Here is a 22,905-nt window from a genome sequence, read left to right on the forward strand (position 1 = left end):
TTAAATTTGTTTAATTTCCTCTCTCTCCATCCAGATGGCTCTTCCCTTAGTTTACTGTTCTTTATAAAAATGTAACCCTCATCATCTTTTGTTAGGCCTGAGTTTGGCTAGAACCTCCCCTCTCACCCCTTTGCAAGAGCAGGGGACCTGCATTTTTTTTGGGGGGGGGACCTGCATTTTGAATTCTGATCACACTAAACTCCAACTGAAAACACCCACACATCCTCGCTTACATCATAGATGTATTTTTGTATGTACTTTACATATGGATGGGCTTTAAGTTCCTGCAAAGCAGCATATTGGGTTTAAGGCTTAATATTAACTTGCCCAATTTGATATTTTTCAATGAAAGTAACTTCCCCATTGGAGCTAAAGCTCCAATAACTTTGGCCACCTGATGTGAAGAGCTGATTCATTGGAAAAGACCCTGATGCTGGGAAAGATTGAGGGCAAGAGGAGAAGGGGGTGACAGAGGATGAGATGGTCAGATGGCCTCATTGACTCAATGGACAGGAATTTGAGCAAACTCCGGGAGATGGTGATAGACAGGGAGGCCTGGCACGCTGCAGTCCATGGGGTCGCAGAGAGTTGGACACAATTTAGTGACTGAACAACAGACTTCCCCATTAGCCAGGGAGTGGTGAGCAGGTTAAATCTTAGGTGAGATATTTAATATTTCTGTGCAGCTGTATTCTCATCTCTAGATTACAGTTAATAACAACGTAATTCATAGAGTTTGGGAAGGAAGAGAGTAAATGCCTCTCCCTCAGCAAACGTTCCATGTTGTTCTCATTACCTGGTGAGAACTCTTCTGCTCATGAACCCTTCTCTGCTGTCATTCTTGGCATCTTTTCCCCTCTTTGGACTTTCTTTCCTTATTTTTCTGCCTACTTTCCACCAGACCTTCCCTCAAGCCTGTCAGAGTTCATCAGTACAAAGTAGCAGCATTGCCTTTTGCTCCACTTTCATCTCCATTCTTCCAGTGTGGCCCAGGGAACCCATTCATTCCAGTCCCACAGAGAAGTGGTTTGCTTTATCTTTCCTCAGACTGAAAGAGTAAAGGCTGTCACACCTGGGGATGTGTTAGCAATTTGCAGACATACAATTCTTAGTTCAGGGAGACCAAATGGTAACAATTTATCTGACTTTGAGAACTTTTTGAAGGGTGACAGGATAGGGAGCTGAACACATTGTATTCTTAACTTTTTTTCTGAATTTGTTAACCTTATTTGCCTCTGAGTGGTGGCTCAGTGGCAAAAGAATCTGCCTTCAGTGCAGGAGAGGCAGGAGATGTGGGTTCGATCCCTGGGTTGAAAAGATCCCCTGGAGGAAGAAATGGCAACCCACTCCAGTATTCTTCCCTGGGAAAGTCCATGGACAGGGGAGCTTGGCGGGCTGCAGTCCTCGGGGTCACCAAGAGTCAGACACGACTGCAGTGACTGAGCACCCACAGCACACACACAATTGGGTTTAGAAAACCTTCGTATTCAAGAATTTGAGCTCTTTTTAAATCAGAAGCCACCCAGAGATGTAACAATGGGCATATTGCTCTCTGGTAACAAGCATGAGAGAGGATTTGTAAGTTACTTCATGTTAGAGAAGACATCATTTTCCTTGATATGAATTAGCTTCCAAACCAGATCAATCTGTTTGGAAGCAGCTGTTCTTATTAAGAGTTCTGTAAATTCTTCAGATTTCTAGTTCAAATTGGGTCTTTTTAAAAATATGAGATCAGTTACAGGATATTTAGAAATCAGAATAGACTTTCATACACTGTAAATGTTGAATGATCGTGAGTAACTGCTTCCCTCCAGACTGCTGAGCTGAGAAGATAGAAGTCTGGTCAGATTTGCTTGTGATCTGCCTTAATATTTTATGTTGAAGCCAGTGGGGTGACTTAAGAGGGGTCTCACTCAGTCCCTGTGAGCCGAGGGGTGATTCTAGTGATTGCATTTCTGATCCTTCAGGTGGAAACAGTACATCAAGTTAAAAGTAATCAGTTTTCTTTTAATCTTACTCTTTTTCTCACATTGACGTATTTAAGACTGATACTGTTTTTTCTATGGTGTAGTGAATATTCTCGCCTCTTCTCCAAACTCTGGATGTTATGTTTCTCTCCTTGATCACTACTCTGTCTGTTCTCTGCCTTGAGGGTTGGTCGCCTGTGCTCACCGGACCCCATCGTTACCTACCGTCTCCATGGTAAACACTCTTCATCTTGCTCGAACCCTTCTTTCTCGTCTTAGGATCAATTCCACTTCAGCTGCCAGCAGGATAATTTTGCCTTGCTTTTGTCTTTTGACACACTTAACCAAATTACATGTGAAACAGAGTTTAATTTTTTTTAATGTATTTTTAAATTGGAGTATAATTGCTTTACGATGTTGTGTTAGTTTCTGCTGCGAATCAGCTGTATGTATGCGTGTGTTCCCTCCCTCTTCAGCCTCCTTCCCACCACCCCTTGCCCCACCCTACCCCCAGGCCGTCACAGAGCACTGCGCAGAGCTCCCTGGGCTATCAGCAGTCTCCCAGCTGTGCACGGCGGTTACTAGCTGCGTGCAGCAGTCTCCCAGCTGCGTACAGCAGTCTCCCAGCAGCACGCGGCGGTTACTAGCTGCGTACAGCAGTCTCCCAGCTGCGTACAGCAGTCTCCCAGCTACGCGAGGCGGTTACTAGCTGCGCGCAGCAGTCTCCCAGCTGCGTGCGGCGGTTACTAGCTGCGCATTTTACACGTGGCAGTGCTCATGTCAGTGCTGCTCTTAGTTTATCCCACCTTCTACTTCCCGTCTCTGTGTCCGCAAGTCTGTTTATACATCTGTGTCTCTGTTCCTGCCCTGCAGATAGATTCATTAGTACCATTTTCCTAGATTCCATATATATAAGTTAATATACAGTGTTTGTTTTTCTGACTTCACTCTGTATGACAGTCTAGGTTCATCCACATCACTATAAATGACTACTTTCTCTCTTTATTCAGCAAGTTCTTTCCCATGGATCCCTATATTTGCCGATAGCACCACTTCATTGGTTCAGTTCAGTCACTCAGTCGTGTCCGACTCTGTGCAACTCCATGGACTGCAGCACGCCAGGCTTCCCTGTCCATCACCAACTCCCGGAGCTTACTCAAACTCATGTCTATCGAGTCAGTGATGCCATCCAACCATCTCATCCTCTGTTGTCCCCTTCTCCTCCTGCCCTCAATCTTTCCGAGCGTCAGGATCTTTTCTAATGAGTCAGCTCTTCGAATCAGGTGGCCAAAGTATTGGAGTTTCAGCTTTAGTATCAGTCCTATAGGACTGATTTCCTTTAGGATTGACTGGTCTGATCTTGTAGTCTAAGAGACGCTCAAGAAAATTCTCCAACACCACAGTTCAAAATTATCAATTCTTTGGCGCTCAGCTTTCTTTATCCAGCGCTCACATCCATACATGACTACTGGAAAAGCCATAGCTTTGACTAGACAAACGTTTGTCAGCAAAGTAATATCTGCTTTTTAATATGCTGTCTAGTTTTGTCATAGTTTTTCTTCCAAGGAGCAAACATCTTTTAATTTCATGGCCGCGGTCACCACCTACAGTGATTTTAGAGCCCAAGAAAGTAAAGTCTCTCACTGTTTCCATTGTTTCCCCATCTGTATCCCTTGAAATAGTGGGACTGGATGCCATGATCTTCATTTTTTCAATGTTGAGTTTTAAGCCAGCTTCTTCACCCTCCTCTTTCACTTTCACTGCTTTGTCCACAAAGGTCCATCTGGTCAAGGCTATGGTTTTTCCAATAGTCATGTATGGATGTGAGAGTTGGACTATAAACAAAGCTGAGCACCGAAGAACTGATGCTTTTGAACTGGGGTGTTGGAGAAGATGGAGAAGGCAATGGCACCCCACTCCAGTACTCTTGCCTGGAAAATCCCATGGACGGAGGAGCATGGAAGGCTGCAGTCCATGGGGTCGCTGAGGGTCAGACACGGCTGAGCGACTTCACTTTCATTTTTCACTTTCGTGCATTGGAGAAGGAAATGGCAACCTACTCCAGTGTTCTTGCCTGGAGAATCCCAGGGATGGGGGAGCCTGGTGAACTGCCATCTGTGGGGTCACACAGAGTTGGACACGACTGAAGTGACTTAGCAGCAGTTGGAGAAGACTCTTGAGAGTCCCTTGAACTGCAAGGAGATCCAACCAGTCCATCCTAAAGGAGATCAGTCCTGGGTGTTCACTGGAAGGACTGATGTTGAAGCAGAAACTCCAATACTTTGGCCACCTGATGTGAAGAGCTGACTCATTTGAAAAGACCCTGATATTGGGAAAGATTGAAGGCAGGAGGAGAAGGGGACAACAGAGGATGAGACAGTTGGATGGCATCACCGACTCAATGGACATGAGTTTGGGTAAATTCTGGGAGTTGGTGATGGACAGGGAGGCCTAGTGTGCTGCAGTCCACGGGGTCGCAAAGAGTTGGACACAACTGAGCAACTGAACTGAACTTTCACTTTCATTAAGAGACTCTTTAATTCTTCTTCACTTTCTGCCATAAGGGTGGTGTCGTCTACATATCTGAAGTTACTGATATTTCTCCCAGCAATCTTGATTCCAGCTTTCACTTCATCCAGCCTGGCATTTCACATGATGTACTTTGCATATAAGTTAAATAAGCAAGGTGACAATATACAGCCTTGAGGTACTCCCTTCCCAATTTGGAACCAGTCTGTTGTTCTATGTCCAGTTCTAACTGTTGCTTCCTGACCTGCATACAGATTTCTCGAGAGGCAGGTAAGGTGGTCTGGTATTCCCATCTCTTTCAGAATTTTCCAGTTTGTTGTGATCCACAGAGTCAAAGTCTTTAGCATAGTCAATGAAGCAGAAGTAGATGTTTTTCTGGAACTCTCTTGCTTTTTCTATAATCCAGCAGATGTTTTCAATTTGATCTTTGGTTCCTCTGCCTTTTCTAAATCCAGCTTGAACATCTGGGAATTCTCCACTCATTGTTGAAGCCTGGCTTGGAGAATTTCAAGACACTATTTTGCTAGTGTCTGAGATGAGTGCAGTTGTGCGGTAGTGGGAGCATTCTTTGGCATTGCCTTTCTTTGGGATTGGAATGAAAAGTGACCTTTTCCAGTCCTGTGGCCCCTGCTGAGTTTTCCAGCTCCACTGGTTATCCAGACACAAGATTTGTGACTGTGTTTTCTAGTGTGCCTCCCAGATACTGTCAGTTCGTCTTGGGCACCAGTCTCACTCTCTGGCCCTTACTTTTTCTTCTCACTGCTGCTCTTGCCTCCTCTCTGCGCTGTCTGCTACCATTGTACAGCCTCTCATAGGCTCACTCAGAACCTTAGTTCTCTAATTCAAGATACTTAGGCTCTCATTTCTGGTTTCAGGCCCCTAGCCTGTGCATCCCTTGAGGATGGGGCTCTAAGTCTGGTTCTGTCCAGAGTGTGGTCCTCCAGCATGTGCTAGCAAACCAACTGTTTGCAACTTGTTTTAAACAAAGAGATACATATAGTAATTGATACTTAATATCTTGGAAACATTCACCATTGCCACAATATTCACTTAGACCCACGTAAGCAGACGCACCTCATAAAGGGAGCAGATTAGGTTGGGTGTTGGCGAACTCGACATGGCGAGCCACATGTGTGGTGCGCTGTGTCCTAGTGTGTGCCTGTCCTTTTGTGAGCGATCAGAGGTTTGGAAAATAGGCCCTTCCTCCTAGGTAACTAGAGGAGCACTACTCTCATTTATACAGCCTTAGTCTCTGTAGTGAAAAGGGGTTAGTCACTCAGCTGTGTCCAAGTCTTTGCCATCCCATGGACTGTAGCCCACCAGGCTCCTCTGTCCATGGGATTCTCCAGGCAGGAAGACTGGAGGAGGTTGCCATGCCCTTCTGCAGGACATTTTCCAGACGCAGGGGTCGGACCTGGGCCTCCTGCACAGCAGGCAGACTCTTTGTCATCTGAGCTGCCAGGGAAGCGTGTGTCCGGGAACCCGCAGTGTTGGCGCACAGCAGGCCCAGTGCTTGATAAATGGTGAGGACCTGCCCAGCTCGTGTCCGTGTTCTCACTCCTCTCACTCGGTGTGCGCTCCTGAGGGGCCCCTGCGCACACACGTGAACCTCAGCCCGAGAGTCCAAAGGCCATTCAGCTCCTCCTCATGGACTCCTTGCTTCTCCCATTTATGTCCAATGAATTCTGACTGCTCTTGGGGTTCAGATGAGATCCTTCCTCTCCCATAGCATCTTTTTTTGACCATTCTGTATGTTTTATACATCATTTATGACATTGGTCAGTCTTCCCTGGTAGCTCCATCAGTAAAGAATCTGCCTGCCAATGCAGGAGACACAGGAGACACGGGTTTGATCCCTGGGTGGGGAAGGTCCCCTGGAGAAAGAAATGACAACCCACTGCAGTATTTCTGCCTGGGAAATCCCATGGACAGAAGAGCCTGGTGGGCTACAGTCCATGGGGTCACGAAAGAGTTGGACATGACTTATCGACTAAACCACCACCATGACACTGATCACAGACTTGGATCCTCTGGCTGGCTTCATATTTTAAAGCATGTGTGGTTTGAATTACCAAATCTGTCGGCACGCCCCTTATCTTATTCGTCTCTTACTGACACACAGCCTGGGGTCGTGGTTGTCCCGTCTCCGTGGCCCCTCTCATGTGCATAATACTGGCACATGCGTCCCCCTCATTGCTCAGCGCCGTGTGGGACAAGGAAGGTGTCAGCCCCAGTGTCCAGGTTAGAATGAGACTTCCTGGAGGCTTAGGTGATGGCTCAAGGTCATATGCGTAAAGTGTTCATCAGCAGACTGGAACTAGAACATTTTCTCACTGCGGACCTACACACAATAAATGCTCAATGAGTATTGATGAAATAAATAAAATGCCTCTGTTAACTGAGGAGATTATTGGAAAGGAGTTTTCACAACATTTTGCCTCTTTGAAAGCTCATCTGAAGTAGTCATATTATTATGTGAGCCTGAAACCTTTTGATATTTGCGTCCTGATAAGACTTGACAATTTAAAGTGAATAGTGGCAATGACCTCCCTGTCATTGTAAATTTTATTTTGTCTCATTAAGTCCGCCGTGTATTTGTGTTGGTGTTAATACAGTGCAGGGTTGGGGGTGGGCTGAGATTAGTGCATCATGAAGGTGATTTAAAGCATAGACTCGGGAGAACACAGGACAGTTTTCAGTTCCTGTCATCTCTTGTATCCAAAAGGAGATTTGGGTTTAGATGAAAGAACTGACTTATTGGAAAAGACCCTGATGCTGGGAAAGATTGAAGGCAGATGGAGAAGGGGACGACAGAGGATGAGATGGTTGGATGGCATCACTGACTCGATGGACATGAGTTTGAGCGAGCTCTGGGAGTTGGTGATGGACAGGGAGGCCTGTGTGTTGCAGTCCATGGGGTCACAAAGAGTTGGACACGACTGAGTGGTTCTGTGTACATATTCTAGTCATCTAGTGAGCATTTGGAGATAGGCCAATCACTGAGTTGAAGCCAGTTTTTTAATCTTACAACCTGGAACAGAAAAGAGAAGGAGCAAAAAAAATAATTTTGAATCTCAGGGACATTTGAAGAAGCCACATGCTGTCCTTGTGGCTGGACAGATCCTAGCTCTTGCTGTCTTGTCCCTCATCCTTGTGTCCCAATGGCTTTATGCTACTGCTATTAGAAGTTTAGTTCAGTTCTCTCATTTTATTTTTTTAGATTTATTTTTTAAATTTAAAAAAATTAGTTACTCTCATTTTATTTTTTCCAAGGGCTGGAAACCACTGCAGAGAGTACTTGACTTTTTTCTAAGTTCCTTCTCTCATATTAGTGCTCTTGTAACCAAGTGCATGATCTCAGCACTCTGTTGGCTTTGTAAGGAGAAGTAGGAGGTTCTGCTGTTTGTTTGTACAGGAGCTGGGCGTAGCCTAGCAAACTAGGACTGGAGAGTTCATCTGTTTTTCTCCACTTTGAAGCTAGATGTGTTTTTGCATTGATTCCTAGTCCCCTTACCACTAGCTTATCTCCCTGGCGCCTTGTCCATGGCAGCGTTAGTCCGTGAGCTCACCAGTGTTTATGACCCAGGCTCTGCCAGGTTTTCCTTGCGCCCTGAACGCGTTGGGCCCCATCGCGATCCTTTGTTCTGTGAGTTCACAGTGAGTCCTACATGCCAAATATCAGTATTTCCTGCGCTTTGCTTTTTCAAGCAGTATTTTAAAGATGGAGATGGTTTTGGTAATTAATCCTTGGTCTGGAACCAGCTATGGAAATTCAGATAGGCTCACACACCTGTTTCTGGTGCATAGGTGGTCCCCATTCTTTTTTTTTTCCCCAAGCTCACCTGTTAGCTTGTCCTTTATGGCTGCTCATCTACCTGCTCACTTATCCCCTCTCCTTCCTTCAATACCCAGTGTAGCTGCGTGTGCTTAGCAGGGTTTCCTGGGTTTTGTTTCTTGTATTCTTTCAACCAGATTCTTAGAAATAAATGTTTAAATGATTTTCCCCCCTTGAAATGAATTAAGATAAAAATCAATATGCATGCTTCTCTTCCAGTCTATTAATGGTCTAAATTGCATTTCAGAATATAGTTTCAAAGTTAAGACCTCATGGAGCTGTAGCTGGAAGTAGCCAGGGGACCTAGCTAGTGAAGGGAGAGCAGACACCGAGAGTAGAGAGGTCAGGGAGCGTGGGCAGTGAGGCTCGAGGCCTTCCTGGTGCTCACATCAGGGGTGGCTTGTGTTGACAGCACTGCCTTTGACTGTAGTTTCTGTTTATGTCCTTTTCCTCTCAAGACTGAACGTAATTAGGAACCTAATAGCGGACGGAGTGGACTTTCTCCCTCACGTCACTCAGCTCGATCTGCGAGACAACAAGCTTGAGGGTCTGGATGCTGTGGTTTTCACCAACCTTGAAGTTTTACACTGTGAAAGGAATCAGCTGGTGACGTTAAACGCCTGTGGCTGCTTCCTCAAAGCTCTCTATGCCTCTTCTAACGGTACGTGACGGAGCCCACATCAGAGCTCCTTACTTGGTTCCCAGATTCATTCAGCGCACCATCTTCCTCCTGGCTTTGACTCTTCTTTCCTCGTTTAGTAAAATAGGAGTCAACTTTTGCTAAGGTGGAAATCATGAAAGAGTGCTGTTTGGTATTTAAAGCAATCAAAAGGAAGGGCTTATAGTTCCTGACTTGTTTTTCTCATATTGTGACATTTAAATAAGTTATTCCCACTGGTGATTGGCTCTTCGGCTTGAAGAGCAGATGTGGGGGTGGGGGCGGGCGATGGGAAGTGAACTGTTTATTGGGCCACTTGTGAAGATAGTGAATCTGGAGAGTGAAAATGGAAGGTAGGTCTATTATGGATGCCATACAAGGCCTCAGATTTCCTGCTCCACCAACAGAGGACCTCACCGCAAGAGAAACCTACATTATATACCACAGGGCCATCCCAAAGCAAGAGCTTTATTCATTTAATAAGGTTGCCTCCTTAGACTTTGGAGATCATGGCAGTTCTAAAAAAGAAAAGGTCTTATGGGCACATGTTTGGTGAGGTGAATGAAGATTTCTATCCCTTCCCGTCAGACAGCTGCATGGAAGCGAGTCTTTACTACTGCACGCTGAACAGACGTTTACCAAGCACTTGTCTTCTGTGTCGTGTAGCGCAGGAGTACTAAAGGAGGGGAGTTCTTTCTTTCCTTTTCCTTTTTTGGTTTGAATGAATTTACTGTCATTTCAGTGGAGAAATAAACCAAACCTCAGATAACTGCAAGTCACCAAAGGGTTATAGGATTTGGCTAGTCTGGAGACATGAAATAGGTGTTGAAGAGGAAAGAATCTGAATGTGGTTCATTTGGTAGATGAGCAGAAGGGAATTCTGCTCTCATAGGTTCCTGCTGGGAAGTGTTAAGATGTACTTATGGGATGCATGGCCTGGAGTCAGATGGTGAAACTTTGAAGCTGATACAGTAAGCTGTAGAGATCCAGTGGAAATTTTTAGTGGAAGAGGCAAGTGATGAAAATGAAGCTGTAAGACTGTTAATGTGAAAGCAGAGTCCAGAGCACCCAGATGGGACAAGAGTGGGGTAATCCACCTTTCCACCAATCCAGGTCATTGCAGTGGTTTCCTGTGAGTTAGTAGGGATTTGCAGTTGGGACTACAGATGTCGATGTAGGACATCTGCTCAGAGGTGGTACCTGAAACGATGGAAGTAAGGTAACCAGAGAAAGAGACCTGGTACCAAAAGTAGACTTCCAGAACCATCACAGTTAGCTGGGGCCAGATTAGGAAGCCAAGAGAAGCTGAGCCTCTGAAACACTTGGTCAGTGTTTAGAGAAAGCAGAAGGGCGTCTCGAGACTTCTGCATCTGAGAAGCAGGGCCCTTGCTGTCACTTTGCATACAGTTTTGAGGAGGCCTCCAGATTTCAGTAGAGGGAGTCCTTTCTGATCCTCAGGAGTGCTATTCCAGTGAATAGCACAGAGTGAAAAAGGCACAAGCCAGGACGCATTTGATTATGTGCAAGGAACCCTGAATGTTTAAAAAAAGCAATGATATTCATACAGTTAATCTTCCAGATAAAATTTAGGCTGTATAAAAGAGGAGTGTCACAGCGAGTAGATGGGGAGAGGTAGGAAAGCAGAGTGAGTGATTTATTTCAGTGTCTGACTAAGACCTTGTGACTGAATTAGAAGGTCTGTGTACTTCCCTGTGGTTTAGAAACAAATGGATATATTGTGCTTCCCAGCCTAAACAAACAATGGAGAATGAAGCACAGGAACGATTCTACACATGAAAAGAGTCTCTGTGTCACTTGAATGGTGATGTGTTTGGTTTTGTTTTTTTCCTGCTTCCTAGAGCTTGTCCAGCTTGACGTTTGCCCAGTTCCGAATTATCTGTCCTACATGGATGTCTCAAGGTAAGAAGCCAATTCCTGGAGCACTCTAGGGTCTGTGTGAAAATTATCTAGATAATTCTGTCTAAACCTGAGCATAAGAACTTTTTATATAAAATAGGTAACTAATGAGAACCTCCTGTACAGCACAGGGAACTCTACTCAGCGCTCTGTGGTGACCTTCATAGGAAGGAAATCCAAAACAGAGGGGATACGTGTATACAAATAGCTGATTCACCTTGCTGCACAGTGGAAAGAACCTGTAAAGCCCACAGCACATTGTGGAACAGCTACAGCTGTGTGAGTCGCCCAGGTGCCTCCGACTCCTACGGCCCCATGGACTGTAGCCCACCAGGCTCCTCTGTCATGGGGATTCTCCAGGGATGGCCATTCCCTTCTCCTGGGGATCTTCCTGACCCAGGGATCAGGTCTTCAGCTTTGCAGGCAGCTTCTTTACTGTCTGAGCCACCAGGGAAGCCCTGCTTCTATATCTTAAAACAACTATGCTCCAATAAAAATTAATTTTGAAAAAAGAATTTTTTCTATATCTTAAAGATAAACAATGCAAATTAATATCCAGTAGTGTTGAATACTTACCCTCCGAAAATGCATGGGGCTGTCAGTCTGTGTAAGTTGCAGCACAGGAGTCGTAGTGTCACGTGGACACCGATGTGAACACCGGGTTTGCACTTGAAAGATGAGTCAGTTGAGGGTTGTATGGCTGGAAGGCCCAGTACTTCTGTAATTGTATCAGCTGTATTTTCATGTTTTTCCCTGAAATGATGTTAAGTTCATTAAAAATATATTTTGTGCTCTGTCTCTTTTATTCCCCCCCCGCTTTTTGTACATATCTCCTTACTGCTGCTCCTGCTGTTTAGTGGCTAAGTCGTGCCCAACTCTGTGACCCCCATGGACTGTAGCCCACCAGGCTGTTCTCTCTGCCCATGGGATTCCCCAGGCAAGAATACTGGAGTGGGTGGCCATTTCCTTCTCCAGGGATCTTCCCGCCCCGGGGCTTGAACCCGTGTCTCCTGCTTTGGCAGGCAGGTTCTTTACCACTGCGCCCCCAGGGAAGCCCCAACTCTCCTACTTGGAGCCCTTAAACAGTGGGGACTGGCACTGCCAGAGCGGGGTTTCCGTACAGCCTGCTCACTTAGCTCACTTGTGCACAAGCTCACCTCCTCACCTTGTATGCAAATTCACTACTGCCGTGTGTCATATCTACTTGGGTTTCCACAAATATTGTAGTAGACTTTTTCCTGAAGGCCTAAAGCATGTATTGGAGCAAATTAGACTTTCATAATCTCCACACACTAAATTGAAACTCACTTTTAACGTAATTCCAAACATAATAATCCAAACTTTGCTGAATGACCACAGTACATAGGAGTATGTGGCCTCTCAGTGTGACAGGTAACTCATTTCAGTGCATAAAATCTGGTATAGCTGCTGTGTAATTTGCCAGATGCAGAATTTAGTCATAAAAGTATACAAACCTAGATATTTTAATAATATCCTCAATCATACTATGTAAGAACATGTCAGAATTTAGCTGATGTGAGAATGATTGCAATTACAGCTTTGAATTTATAAAATCCTTTATGCGTGATTCTTCATACACTTCCTAGTAAATTCATGTCAGTTTTCTGTTTAATGAACTTGTGAGTCTGACGCTACTCAAGTTCTTTTTATGTTATCAGATCAGCCTTGAGCAGTGTTATCTCCAGCGCTGAAACACGAGCGCAGGACTGGGGTCTGCACGTACGGGTGCATGGAAATGTCTTGCATAGATTTACTCTAGGGAATTAGCCGTAGAGTGAACCTAGTTTTCTTTTATTTAAAAGATGTAATTGCTAATTGGTTCCCATTGAAGCCCTCAAGTGAAACTGAATCGGAAACTTGTGTTGTGCTAGTCTCTGAATTCTGTCCTTAAATGCTGTTCACCTTTTTTTTTTTTTTTTTAAATAAGAAAAATTCTCACGTTCAGAGCCTGTTCTGTAACATGCTCTGCCTAATTCACCTCCCAAACTGTAGGACTTTTTCTCTTAGAAAACCCTCTGCGTCTGACCCCTCACATAGCTCTGGGTATTTCGCCCTCCTCTCTGTGAGTATGTTTTCCAAAGGAACTGAGCTCTTACTTGTTATGGTGTTTACTAGGTTCTTAGAGTGCCTCAGGGTCAAAGTTCCTGGCTCTTTTATCACTTAGAGTAGTTTTGTTATTTAGTGTTTGCTTATGCTGAAGGGTACTTTCACTTGCCTACCTTAATGAGATGTTTTAGAGGTAGGCCTGCGCACGCGCGCGCGCGTGTGTGTGTGTGTGTGTGTGTGTGTGTGTGAGTGAGAAAGAGAGAGTGTGCGCTTAGTCATTCAGTCGTGTCCGACTCTCTGCAACCCCATGGACTGTGGTCTGCCAGGCTCCTCCATTCATGGAGTTCTCCAGGCGAGAACCCTGGAGTGGGCTGCCACGCCCTCCTCGACTGCTACACAATAAAGTAATTCAGTGTGTCAGTCGGTAGACCTTCAAAGCCAGAGCAATATGTACCTATACAAACACTAAACGAAAAATAATGCCTTGTTTTCTATATTTTAATTGAGAAGTTGATATAATAGCAAAAAATTTTATTCTACTAAAATCCTTGTTCCAAGCCTCATACTTTTCACAGACTTGTTCATCTGTTTTTAAAGAATGTTTACATACTGTTTTAGATTTTTTTGTGCCTAGTCATTTCACATATTTTAAAAAGAAGATAAAAAGCTAACCATCCATGACTAAGGAGACATTCAAATGCAGTAATAGATTTATCAAAAAAGTGGTCAATCATTTAACAGTTAACATTACCATTGGTTTAGTTTCTTGTTCCAGGACTCGTGGCTGCTGTCCAGTGCGTAAGTGGCTGTTTCGGCCGCTGAGCCTGAGTCTCAGGGTCGGTGTGCGTTTTCATCGCCACCGTTGCTGTTTCCACGTCGCTGAGCCCGAGTCTCAGGGTCGGTGTGCGTTTCATCGCCACCGTTGCTGTTTCCACGTCGCTGAGCCCGAGTCTCAGGGTCGGTGTGCGTTTTCATCGCCACCGTTGCTGTTTCCACGTCGCTGAGCCCGAGTCTCAGGGTCAGCGTGCGTTTTCATCACCACCGTTTCTTGCCTCGTCGGTGGCAGTGGTCTCAGGGTGCCTTCTGAGGCCCTGGGGAAACTTCATATTAACGGTAAAAATGCAGATTGGAAAACAAAGCTATTATGCCATTTGACTCTTCAACTGCAGGTGTGTAAATATGTGTTTATTGGTTTTCCAATGGAAGACATCTTCTCCCTAAACTTACATGGGTTTATAGACATTTTGGGACAGTAACTCTGGAAACCAGACTTTTTTAGACTTTGGAGATAATACAAATGACGTTACTGTGTTCTTTCCTGCTTTTTCTTTATTTCTTATTCCTTATCACATCCTGCTTCAGGTTAAAGTGACTGCACATATCTTCTTGATTTATATTCACTGTAATTGAGTATTTCCTTTGAAGTTTTATTTGTTGTATGTAATTATTTTGACTTGTGAACCATGTTTTGAGCCACATTCCAACCAAAGAAGAAACTGTATATTCTTACATTTAGGAACTGTTTAGAAAACGTACCTGAGTGGGTCTGTGAAAGCCGAAAGCTAGAAGTTTTGGATATTGGCCATAATCAAATATGTGAACTTCCTGCACGGTGAGTATTAAGCACAGATTAAGTTAGAGAATCTCAAATAAGATGAACAATGGAAAAAATTGCTGGTTCAGTGTTTAATTTGTTGTTATGAACCCCTGAAAGAGTTTCCTTTCAAACCTTATTTCGCATCTCTTACCTCTCGTGGGACCGTTAAGGAGTAGTATTTCGTCATGTAGTGACAGGTTGACTGAAGCTTTGACTGCTAGCCAGACGTGACAAAGCTGTGTGGAGGCTGACGCTCGGTGGGACTTCTCAAATAAGCCAAAGAAATGTCCAGAGACTCCGCAGATGATACGGCTGGTTCACCTCGGTAATCTTAATCCTTTCTCAAATAAGCCAAAGAAATGTCCAGAGACTCCGCAGATGATACGGCTGCTTCACCTCGGTAATCTTAGTCCTTTAAGAATCTTTACTTTCTGTCTATTGTCTCAACGTGTCTGTCTTCTCATAGAAGAAATCTGAGAAGAATTTAATTTAAAAACTAAATTTCCATTTTTAATTCCTGGAAAGCTGTTACTTTTACTTTGTTTCTCAGCCTTATATTATACCTGGAAGTTCAGTCCATTTGAAAATGCTGAGTTTTATGCTCAGTGAGCTTAGGTGAACCAGCGCAGAGCCCGTCACCATTATCAAAAGGACTTTGGATGGCAGTGTGTGTGTGTGTGTGTGGGACGTGGAGAGAGAGACCCTTTTAGAAGATAGCAAAAATGACAAAAGGTGACTACTGACGAGGAAAAGTAATTTGTTAAAAACAAGTCTTTGCCTATTGTCTTTCCATCTGCTTCTCTCTGCCCCCCCTCTGGCCTCCCTGATTGAGACGCGCAGCCTGTTGGGGTTTGAGGCCCCTATGTCACCGCAGACTGTGACAAACATGTAAATACACCAGCAGTCATGTGGATACAGGATAACTGATCTCTTACCCAGTTTGCCTGACTTAATTAATCTTTGATTTGCTCTGCACTAGTACAGGATTTGGGGGATCTAAACAAATGCTTATTCAAAGCAAATCCAGATGCTCTGTTGCTGTAAACTGTAAGCAGCGTGTGCTTTTGTGTGTGTTTAACACAGGGGACAGTAACAGTACATATTGCTTGCTCATTTAATAGTGGTGTTTAGTTGCAAACTTTGTATCAGCCCTGTCGTTGATCTAATATCCAGGCCAAGACCGCGATTCATTAGAAACTGACTGCATTCAAGCTTTGTTTGTCTAAGTGATGTGTGTAAAAGGGTTTGACAAAACAGAAATTAATGTTTAGAACCAGAGATGGATTGAAAAGAAAAGAAGCTATTGACTCTTCATCCAAAAGAATCAAACAGATTCTGCCATTAGCATGCACATTTATTCTGTAGTCGACAAATCTATTTTCTTACATGGAAAATGAAGAGAAAGATTGTGTTACCTTCCTTCAGCTATCCTTCTATTTAAGGGTAAAGTGTGTATGTATATGTGTGTCTGTGTGTGTGAGAGAGAGAGACAGATAATCCCGTCCTCTGTGGACCAAATCCAGAGTTACCGTTAGAGTGAGCGTCCCAGAGGCCGGCCCTGCGGTAACTGGCCGAAGACCATCCTGGACGCCTTGTCTTGTCCTCCAGCCTCTAAACCTGCAGAGGCAGGCGTGTCCTTAACGGTGGCCCCCGGTGTCACCAAATGACAGGTTGGTAGCATCTTTGTGAGCAAAGATTCTCATTTTGATAAAGTGAATAAAGTTATGGCTGTAAATTAGAGTGACTGTAAGAACGTTTGAGTGAGTGAGGTCAAGATGATGGAAAGCAGGAGGCAGCTGAGGAAGTCTCGTTCTTCGACGTCGGTGTGAGTGAGCTCTCGCTTCAAGTGACCCGACGTGAATCACAGCCTCGCTTCCCCAAGAACCCAGGCTTCTGTGTTTAATGCAGGACGCGCTTTATTCTCTACAACTGTTACTATCTCGAGTGATCATAAAGCAGATTTCGCTTTGATGAACACAAACTCATCATTTATTGCAGTTTTGATAACCCATTGAAGAAACTGTCACGCTTCCCAACAGCTCGTTTAAGGCTCAGAAGAAAATGCTGCAGTGAGCCCTTCTGTTCTCTTTAGAAGGGAGTCTGCTTTGGTCCAGGATGAAATCAATGAGAAAATAAAAGTAATCAGATTCAAGGAAGTAAAGAAAGGAACGAATAATTACTGTGAAATGCAGCTGAGGAAAATGTAGCGTTTTTTCAGTGGGCATTGGTAAAAGTTTATTTGGACAAAAGCACCCTCATTGAATGTTGGTCCTGTAGGTGAAAATTGCTCAGCTGTGTTTCTTCAGAGTCTTTTGTGGGCAGAAGCGGCCTGTGCTCTGGGCGGCCCTGGGCGCAGACCTTGAGTGGGAGCGGGTGGCCTCCCAGTCTCCTCGTGAGGCTGACAAGATGAGGCCGCTGCCTTCAGCGTCTTCGTGAAGCTCATTTTTCCTTTTCACAGAGTAGAGCTGCTTTGTTAAATAGTCCTTTTCATAGTTTTTCCCACCCTCTTTTTTTTTGAAGTATGGAAAGCATTGAAATATGAACAGCTCAAACTTTGAGCTTATCTTAAAATGAATTTGCAATTGCTCTGGCGCATTTAGGTTTCTTGGCGAGGTGATTTTCAGTCTTCTCCTGCTGTGTTCGTTTTTAAGCCTTCACCCCAGGTGAGCCCTCAGTAAGCCGCCTTCTCTCTCTGCCCCTGTTCACACAGCCTGTTTTGCAACAGTAGTCTCCGGAAACTGCTGGCAGGACACAACCGGATGGCCAGGCTTCCTGAGAGTCTGGAAAGGACCTCCGTGGAGGTCTTGGATGTGCAACACAACCAGCTCCTGGAGCTGCCGCCCAGCCTCCTGATGAAGGCCGACAGGTAAAGCCGCGGGTTTGCTCTGCTTGTTCACTGACTTGTGAAATGCCTCTTTGTTAGCAGGCTTGTCTCAGCTGTGTTAGTCACTCAGTCATGTCCAACGCTTTGCGACCCCATGAACTGCAGCCCACCAGGCTCCTCTATCCGTGGAATTTTCTAGGCAAGAATACTGGAGTGGGTTGCCATTGCCTTCTCCAGGGGATCTTCCTGGGTCGAACCTGGGTCTCCTGCATTGCAGGCAGATTCTTTAGCATCTGAGCCACCAGGGAAGCCCAGCCTTGTCTTAGGTGATCTCAGGCCATCTCAAGTGAAATTTGTGACTATCTGAGGCTTCCCTGGTGGCTCAGACGGAAAAGAATCCACCTGCAAGGCAGGAGACCCTGTTTTGATCCCTGGGTTGGGAAGATCCCCTGGATAAGGGAATGGCTATCCACTCCTTATGACTATCTGTCTGCATTTGTTAAGAAAATGGTATTGCCAGCCACTTCCCTCACCATTTTGTGGAGATAGAGGCAGGAATATCTTAGAGAATCTTCCTTAATTTTGATTCCTTAAGTACGGTGATCCATGCATAAACAAGGCTGTGCTGGGGGCGGGGTGTGATAGCAGGATGAGAAGTTTGCCCGCTGGTCAAAACCCTGCAGGTCACTCGCACTTAAAGGAATCATCTCAGGAGTCTCCCTTCTTGTCTCCACATATTTAGGACTTTGGGCAACAGAGATATTTTCCAGAGTTTTTACTTTCTCTTTTTTTTAAATTGTTCTCATCTTTACCACAGTTTCCCTTCACATTTGAACTATTTTCTTTTTGGACCGAGTTTTTCTAAATTACTTGTTCACTAAGTATTAAAAGACGTTGTTTTGATCCGAGGAGGAAGTTAGTTTAAACATTAAGTGAAAACTCTTTTCTGTGAGGAGTTACCACGGGCAGAACTTTCTTTCAGGAAAGGTGTAAGTAGCTGTGCATGTTAAATTACTTTGGAACATCTTGTTTGCTTCAGAGCCCTTATGCATGAAACCAAAACGCCCCACAGCCTGGTGGCCTGAACTGTGCTGGTCTCTGTGGATATTTGTTTTAATGAGTGGCCATAACTTCAGCAACAAGATGAAGGATCTGACTTTTACTATGCCTCATGATAAAGACAAAAGTTAAATTTAGTTTTGTGCTTCCCTAAGAGAAAGACATCATGATGGATCTTTTTGCTTTAAAAAATATTTCAGGATGTGTGGTTTTTTTGCTTTGATTTTGTGGGTGAAATAGCAATTGAAGAACTCTGGCTCTCCTGAACTGAATTAGATAACGGTCCCCAAGCCCTCAGGGCTCACCCTGCCATCGTACTTATCACACACACACTATGTTTAATTTCTTGCTTGCTTGTCTAGCCCCACTCACAGATTACAAATGCTTAGGTCGTTTCCGTCACTTATTGTTTGATCACTGAGTTCTGTCCGATTCTCTGTGACCCCATGGACTGTAGCTCGCCAGGCTCCTCTGTCCATGGAATTTCCCAGCAAGAATACTGGAGTGGGTTCCCATTTCCTTCTCCAGAGAATCTTCCCAGACCAGGGTTCAAACCCATGTCTCCTGCATGGGCAGGTGGGTTCTTTCCCACTGAGCCCCCAGGGAAGCCCTTCCATGTCTTGACTTGTTAAATAGTGCTGCTGTGAGCTGGGATGTGTGTATCTTTTTGAACTAGAGTTTTCTGCAAATGTGTGCCCAGAAGCTGGACTGCATGGTCACTCTGTCTTTAGTTTTCAGGGAACCTCCATTCTGTGCCCAGAAGCTGGACTGCATGGTCACTCTGCCTTTAGTTTTTAGGGAACCTCCATTCTATGCCCAGAAGCTGGACTGCATGGTCACTCTGCCTTTAGTTTTTAGGGAACCTCCATTCTATGCGCAGAAGCTGGACTGCATGGTCACTCTGTCTCTAGTTTTTTAGGGAACCTCCATTCTATGCCCAGAAGCTGGACTGCATGGTCACTCTGTCTCTAGTTTTTAGGGAACCTCCATTCTGCTCCATAGTGGCTGCCCTGGTTCATGTTCCCACCAGCGGTGTAGGAGCCTTTTTAAGATGTTCAGTAAATATTTGTTTAATGAAAGAGAGAAAATTTAAAGAATTTTAAATACTACCCTTGATCTTGGATTTGCATTTTTTTATTGATCCTCTTTTTTAAAAGAAATCTTTTTATCCAGATGTGACTTCTGATAATAAATGTGTACAGCTCTTAAGCATACTGCTCCGTGAGCTTTTACGTACATTTATACCCCACAACCATCACCCAGATAGAAACAGAGAACATTTCCTTCATTCTTTTCCTTCTGTTTTCCTCACTGAAAAATTTATTCTCTGTACTTAATGTAAGTTACAATGAATTCCTACTGGAACAGTTATTGAGAAATAATGCTATTGTGAGGAAACGGGATTGCTCCTTTGTAATGGCTGGTGCTGTGTCATTGCCCTGACAAAGAGAACAGCATTTCAAGATCCTTTAAAGAATTGTTCTTGCTTTTGCATTCACATGAAAAGACAGCACACAGCCTAGCAGGAGCTCTAGTCTTGTTTTCTTATTGTTATGAATATAGGATGCGGTTTCTTCCCCTGCGGAGAATTCTGTGTCCTGTTGTAACCTTGTTTTCTTTCCTGAGGCTAGCTAGGCAAAATCTGGGCGCAGTTCTGTAATGGGAGTCTACTTGTTCTCTTGGGGGATCTACGCTGAATTGGTAGAAAAAAAAATAAGTAGATGCATTTGGGTTTTAGGAGTCTTTGAGATAAAATTGAACTCTGGGTCTTGTAAGGTCGTGGCTCGCAGAGAAGGTAAATAGAGCTGGAACTGTCCAGTAGATAGTAATCACTCTTGTTCATTTCTGAGGATTTAATTCTAAAGGGACACTTGTATACGCGTTGCATTCTGAGGCGTCGGTAAGCAGTCTCTGAGTCTCCCAGGTTCCAGGCGCATCTGACGGCATGTGTCTGAGGGTGTGCGTACAGTGGTTCAGGAGACGCTGCGTCTGTGTTCAGATGTGTCACATGAGGAGCTTGTTCAGATGAGGCCGTCCTGCGACCCCTGGGGTCGGGAACTGCTGCGCTGACTGTTGCCTCGTGGCCCTCCGCCAGTCCCCCATGTTACCTAGGCTGTACAGTCTGCCTGTATGAGCTGGAATATTTCTAGTCACACAGTGTGAAAACCTCAGGACCCGAGTTGAGCCTCTGAAGGAGGACCCTTCTACCCAGGGAGGCAGAGGAAGCCGAGCCTGCAAGTGAGAACTAAAGGCGTTTGGGCAGAATCGCCCTTGGCCGAATGCACAGGCCTGTCCAGGGCCAGCTTTGTTTTGAAAAGCAGGGCTGTCTTGGGGGACGTAGGCAGCCTCCGCGGGTCTTGAGAGGACGGCAGGCCGTGTTCAATGCGGCTCTGGCCCCAGAGTGCTCTGGAGTAACGGGCCGAGGCGACTGGGAAGGGCAGGCGTCCTGCTTCTCTCCTGTGAGAGAAAAGCAAGCGACCCACAGGGGCTGAAGTGAGAAGCGTTCCAGAAGGCACGCTGCCCTCGTTTTCCAAGAATGCAAGAGCTGCATCTCTGGTTTGAGTCTCTGGGGCAGACTGGGTTATGAAAAGGGTGGGTGAAGTCGATGAGGTCTTTTTTGAATGACGTTCTTGTATTATCTCACTCGTTGGAAGACAAGAAAAACAGAACTTTTAAAAATTGAAATATGGTTGACTTATAATATTATATTAGCTTAAGGTGTACAACGGCATAGTGATTCAATTGATGTTTATAGGTGACGTGCTATACGAAGTTATGATAAAAATACTGATTTTATTCCCTCTGTTGTACCATACTATTTACTGCCTCTTAAAGGGTTAGTACTTTTTTCTACTTATCCCATTTCCAAAACCTAAGTAATTGAGGTTTTATCTACCTACTTTAAGAGTTTTTAATTGAGATTAATTAAGATTTTACGTTGAGGCATAATTTACATTCAAGAAAATGTAGGGATAGAGTATATTTGGCTTGATTAGTCTGAGGGGAAGGAATAAACTACTACCGACATTGTTGGGAGTAGGTCAACCTAAAGACATGAAGCTTAAAATATTAAAAGAGGGCTTTTTAGGAGACAGTCGTCACAAGCCCCTTCAGGTGGTTTCAGCTGTGATTTGATTTAATTTACTTGGTTCAGGATGGCCGATGTCTTACTGACCTTGTCGGTTTATGTCACCGGTTTGGGTGCTGCAGGAAATTGAAAAATGACTAATCCTCAAGGTACTTACAGCCTAATGCCAAGTTTAAAATAGCTGCACAATAAACTAATAAAACATGGGGTTAGAGGGAAAGGAAGAATGTAAATGATAGGGTTGGTTTTCATTTAGGCTCCTGGTATGCAGAGCAGCTTTCTGTTGTATAATACAGAGCTTTGTATTTGGCAGATGGCTCCAGGCAGCGATGAAACTGCTTCAGTTCTCCTTCTATTCAGTTTGCTTCATAGTACAAATCTTTAAAAATATATGTAGATGCTCACTTTTTCTTTCTTCTTTTTTTCTGGTAATAAATTATTGTTACCAGTTCTGTGGTTATGTAACTGAGGAAAAGGCCTGAATATATAAGTCTTCGTGTCAGACTTTATTTTTTTGGGCTCCAAAATCACTGCAGATGGTGACTGCAGCCATGAAATTAAAAGACGCTTACTCCTTGGAAGGAAAGTTATGACCAACCTAGACAGCATATGAAAAAACAGAGACATTACTTTGCCAACAAAGGTCCGTCTAGTCAAGGCTATGGTTTTTCCAGTGGTCATGTATGGATGTGAGAGTTGGACTGTGAAGAAAGCTGAGTGCCAAAGAATTGATGCTTTTGAACTGTGGTGTTGGAGAAGACTCTTGAGAGTCCCTTGGACTGCAAGGAGATGCAACCAGTCCATTCTGAAGGAGATCAGCCCTGGGATTTCTTTGGAAGGACTGATGCTAAAGCTGAAACTCCAGTACTTTGGCCACCTCATGCGAAGAGTTGACTCATTGGAAAAGACTCTGATGCTGGGAGGGATTGGGGGCAGGAGGAGAAGGGGACGACAGAGGATGAGATGGCTGGATGGCATCACTGACTCGATGGACGTGAGTCTGAGTGCACTCCGGGAGTTGGTGATGGACAGGGAGGCCTGGCGTGGTGTGATTCATGGGGTCACAAAGAGTCGGACACGACTGAGCAACTGAACTGAACTGAACTGAAGTTAGAAATGGTTTAGTTTGTTCTCTAAATAGAACTTGTGCTTGGAAGCTTCATGAGAGGTCAGAAAAACATGTGTTATTGGAGAGAGCAAAAGGTTGAACTCTCTTTCTAGGGAGATTTCTTTAGATCTGAACCTGGCTGCTAAAATGCAGTATCATGGTTTTAATTGCATAATGTTGTCTGTGAGATATTACAGCTTTGGGATGGTGTCTTTTGATCTGCTTGACCTGGTAGCAGTTAACTGGAGAAGAGAGA

General features: G+C 44.5%; 1 protein-coding gene across 1 annotated transcript in view; it reads left to right on the plus strand.

The window, feature by feature from the left end:
* Positions 1-22,905, plus strand: part of PHLPP1 (PH domain and leucine rich repeat protein phosphatase 1) — a 232,065-nt gene that overhangs the window by 170,533 nt on the left and 38,627 nt on the right. The window contains exons 7-10 of the mRNA XM_027525964.1: positions 8,790-8,992; positions 10,849-10,909; positions 14,490-14,585; positions 17,281-17,436. Of these exons, the coding sequence (XP_027381765.1) occupies positions 8,790-8,992; positions 10,849-10,909; positions 14,490-14,585; positions 17,281-17,436 (516 nt within the window). The remainder of the gene's footprint in view (positions 1-8,789; positions 8,993-10,848; positions 10,910-14,489; positions 14,586-17,280; positions 17,437-22,905) is intronic.

The sequence above is a fragment of the Bos indicus x Bos taurus genome, chromosome 24 (assembly GCF_003369695.1).
Source record: "Bos indicus x Bos taurus breed Angus x Brahman F1 hybrid chromosome 24, Bos_hybrid_MaternalHap_v2.0, whole genome shotgun sequence".
Taxonomy (NCBI): domain Eukaryota; kingdom Metazoa; phylum Chordata; class Mammalia; order Artiodactyla; family Bovidae; genus Bos; species Bos indicus x Bos taurus.